This window comes from Octopus bimaculoides, chromosome 1, assembly GCF_001194135.2.
Source record: "Octopus bimaculoides isolate UCB-OBI-ISO-001 chromosome 1, ASM119413v2, whole genome shotgun sequence".
Lineage (NCBI taxonomy): Eukaryota > Metazoa > Mollusca > Cephalopoda > Octopoda > Octopodidae > Octopus > Octopus bimaculoides.
The window spans coordinates 120223051-120226023 of NC_068981.1; the positions used below are offsets into that span (position 1 = coordinate 120223051).

Below are 2973 nucleotides of genomic sequence, written 5' to 3' on the forward strand. Positions count from 1 at the left end.
TATATATATATATATACATACATACATACATACATACATACATACATACATACATACATACACACACACACACACACACACACGCTCATATTTTTGGTTCTAGTTTTCTGTCCATGTCACCAAATCTCCCCCCCTCCCTCTCTCTATATATATATTGTTTTTTCTGAACCAGCTGTTGAACTTGCAATCCCTAGCTAAACTACTACAATTAACACTGAATCAACACATATTTTCTACGCCATTGTCTTACAGGACAGTTAAGTAATTAAGAGCTTTTAAAACTAACTTTTTATAGTTGTAGGATTAGTGTCCGTTATTAATTAAAATCTCTGTGGCAGGGAGCTGGCAGAATCATTAGCACACCAGGTAAAATGCTTAGCGTTATTTCGTCTGCCACAATGTTCTGAGTTCAAATTCTGCTGAGGTTGACTTTGCCTTTCATCCTTTTGGGATCAATAAATTAAGTACCAGTGAATTACTGGGGTCAATGTGATCAACTGTCCCCCTCCCCACAAAATCCAAACCTTGTGTCTATAGTAGAAAGGATTAATTAAAAACTCTCATATGGTGTTTATTTCTATGAGAGGCCTGTAGAAGAGGTAAATCTCTCAAATTAGTTTTAAAATGGAAAGGTGCTTTCACTGCACTACTGAACACAACTCTGTGTGCCTTGGGTATGTGCTGTGGTTTGTTGTGGTGCTCTTATTTTCACTGTATTGAAAGTGTTTTATGTAGGATGTGTATGGTGCCTAGTAGTGCTATTTTCTGTATGTTATATATACTTGTAAGTCCTGGTGTTTTTGTTACTTATTTGTTTGAATGTTTTTCTATCATACCTATTGGACCTGACATCCCTAAAAATGCATGGTCATGACTGTAATGTTGTTGATCATAGGGCTTCTAAATGAGAGCTTATCTGAGGGGGTGGTAAATGCCCCCACCACTACCACCAACAATAGTAACAGAAACAATTAAATACAACACTAAGAGGTGAAATAGTTATTAGAAAGAATTTTAAGCTTTCAGGCAATTGTTACTTTTTGTTAGGTTTTAAACAAATGACAATAAAATGTTTTAATTGAAAAATAAAGAGAATATGAAATGTCTGTTACAGGTTAATTCAGAATTTTACACTGGTTGGCTTGACCACTGGGGTGAGAAGCATCATACAGTTGATGCTGACAAATTTGCGGATAGTCTTGACTTGCTGTTAAGATATGGTGCAAATGTCAATATGTAAGTAATTTATTTATCAACTTCACATGTAAAGTAGTAGTAAGAGGTAAAGGTAAAGAAGAAAGATGGTAGAGATGGTATGCCAGACCAAACTCTCAAGGTAGGTAAGAATAAGAAAGGATATGATCAGGGAATCAGGTGAGGGAAAAGGTTGTGGGTAGTTTCTTAAGAATGTGAGGCGTGTGTGTGTGTGTATACAAGGTTTTTTTTTAGGTCATTTAGAAAAAGATGCATAATTAATCAAAGAAAAGCTGTATTGGAAAACAAATTCATACAAATAATCTTGAGAATCCTTTTATGACAACTATTCAATGAATCCACCAATGGTTGCTTCAATATGGGGTTGGAGGCTTTCACATGCTCAAATCAGATGATCTTTATCAGTTTTGGTCCTAGTGCTAGTTAAAGTGGACTTGAGAGACTGTATGGTGTTATGGAGGTGAAGATTGATCTCTCTCTCTCTCTCAATTACGTCCAGTGCTTGTGTCTGAGAGAACATGATCATGGAAATTGGCATGCATCCACACTTGGGTTCACCTAGTTTTATGGGATGGTGCAGTCTTGTTGGAAGATGCATGTTCTTCTTTCATGTATTCTATCTCTTCAGTGCCTGACAACTCTCTCCAACACCTCTGCGTAGATAGCAGTATTGACTCTTAAGTCCTGTGAAAAAAAATGAGGAAGTATGACATCTCCCTTATTGCTGATGACTCTCAGAACCATTACAGTTGCTGATAACTTAGTTTACATGACCTTCGAACATCATTTGGGTCTTTGCATAACCATCTATTGTTCCTTTGGTTTACTCTTTGATCCTAAATGAAGTTTTTTTCATCTGAGAAAAACCAATGCATTTCAACTTCTTGGTGTTTTAACTTGTTTAGCAGTTGGTTTGTATGGTTCAAATGATTCTCTCTTCTCACATCCAACATAAACTGACCTCTCTGCATCACTTATAACTTGTATTGGATGTCCTTATGTACAACTCTTCAGATGGTGCATTCTGAAACCTCGAGATGTTTTACAATGGCTCTGATTGACTTTGTAAGTTTCTTTTTATCAATTATTTCTTGGACTTTTTGTACAGAATTGTGTTCTGATGGTACAGAATTCTGTGCATGTATTTTGCATTTAGCTGATGTTGAATTTCTGACAGCAGCTTTCAGCTCCTTTTCAACTTCGACAACAAAAAATTGGGCAATTTTCTGCAAACAAGCTATCTCTGTATCACTATGGTGCACTTTTGAGGCAAAAATCACAGCGTGCTTTTTCATTTGCTAAGTCAACCTGATATCTAACATTATTTACCTGTAAAGTAAGATAAAGAAAATAAGTTGGAGCTCTTGAAAGAGGTGTGTGTGTGTGTGTGTGTGTGCATGTGTGTGCGTGTGTGTGTGTGTATGTGTACACACACACACACACAATGTAAGGTCAATAGATAGTAAAAAGAACATAGGAAGAACAAAATTTGGCAAATATGGCATTAATTTTATGTTTAAGAAGTTGAACTGAGTGTCATACCATTTCAGGCACTAGTTCTTCATTAGAAAGAAAAGATTAAAGAAAAGAGCTATAGATGGGGGGAAGGGGAGAAAAGCAGTGAGTGTATGAAAATAAAAATAAAATTTATTACAAAATTAAAATTATCGACACTACATACTTAATGTATGTGAGTTACTAAACACTACAAAGTTTGGTTATTTCATCTAAGAGAAGCTTCTTTAATGAAACATAGTG

At 35.7% G+C, this 2973-nt stretch overlaps 1 protein-coding gene across 1 annotated transcript in view; it reads left to right on the forward strand.

The window, feature by feature from the left end:
* Positions 1-2973, forward strand: part of LOC106870855 (beta-galactosidase) — a 97532-nt gene that overhangs the window by 64686 nt on the left and 29873 nt on the right. Inside the window, exon 8 of the mRNA XM_052969888.1 lies at positions 1115-1236. Within this exon, the coding sequence (XP_052825848.1) occupies positions 1115-1236 (122 nt within the window). The remainder of the gene's footprint in view (positions 1-1114; positions 1237-2973) is intronic.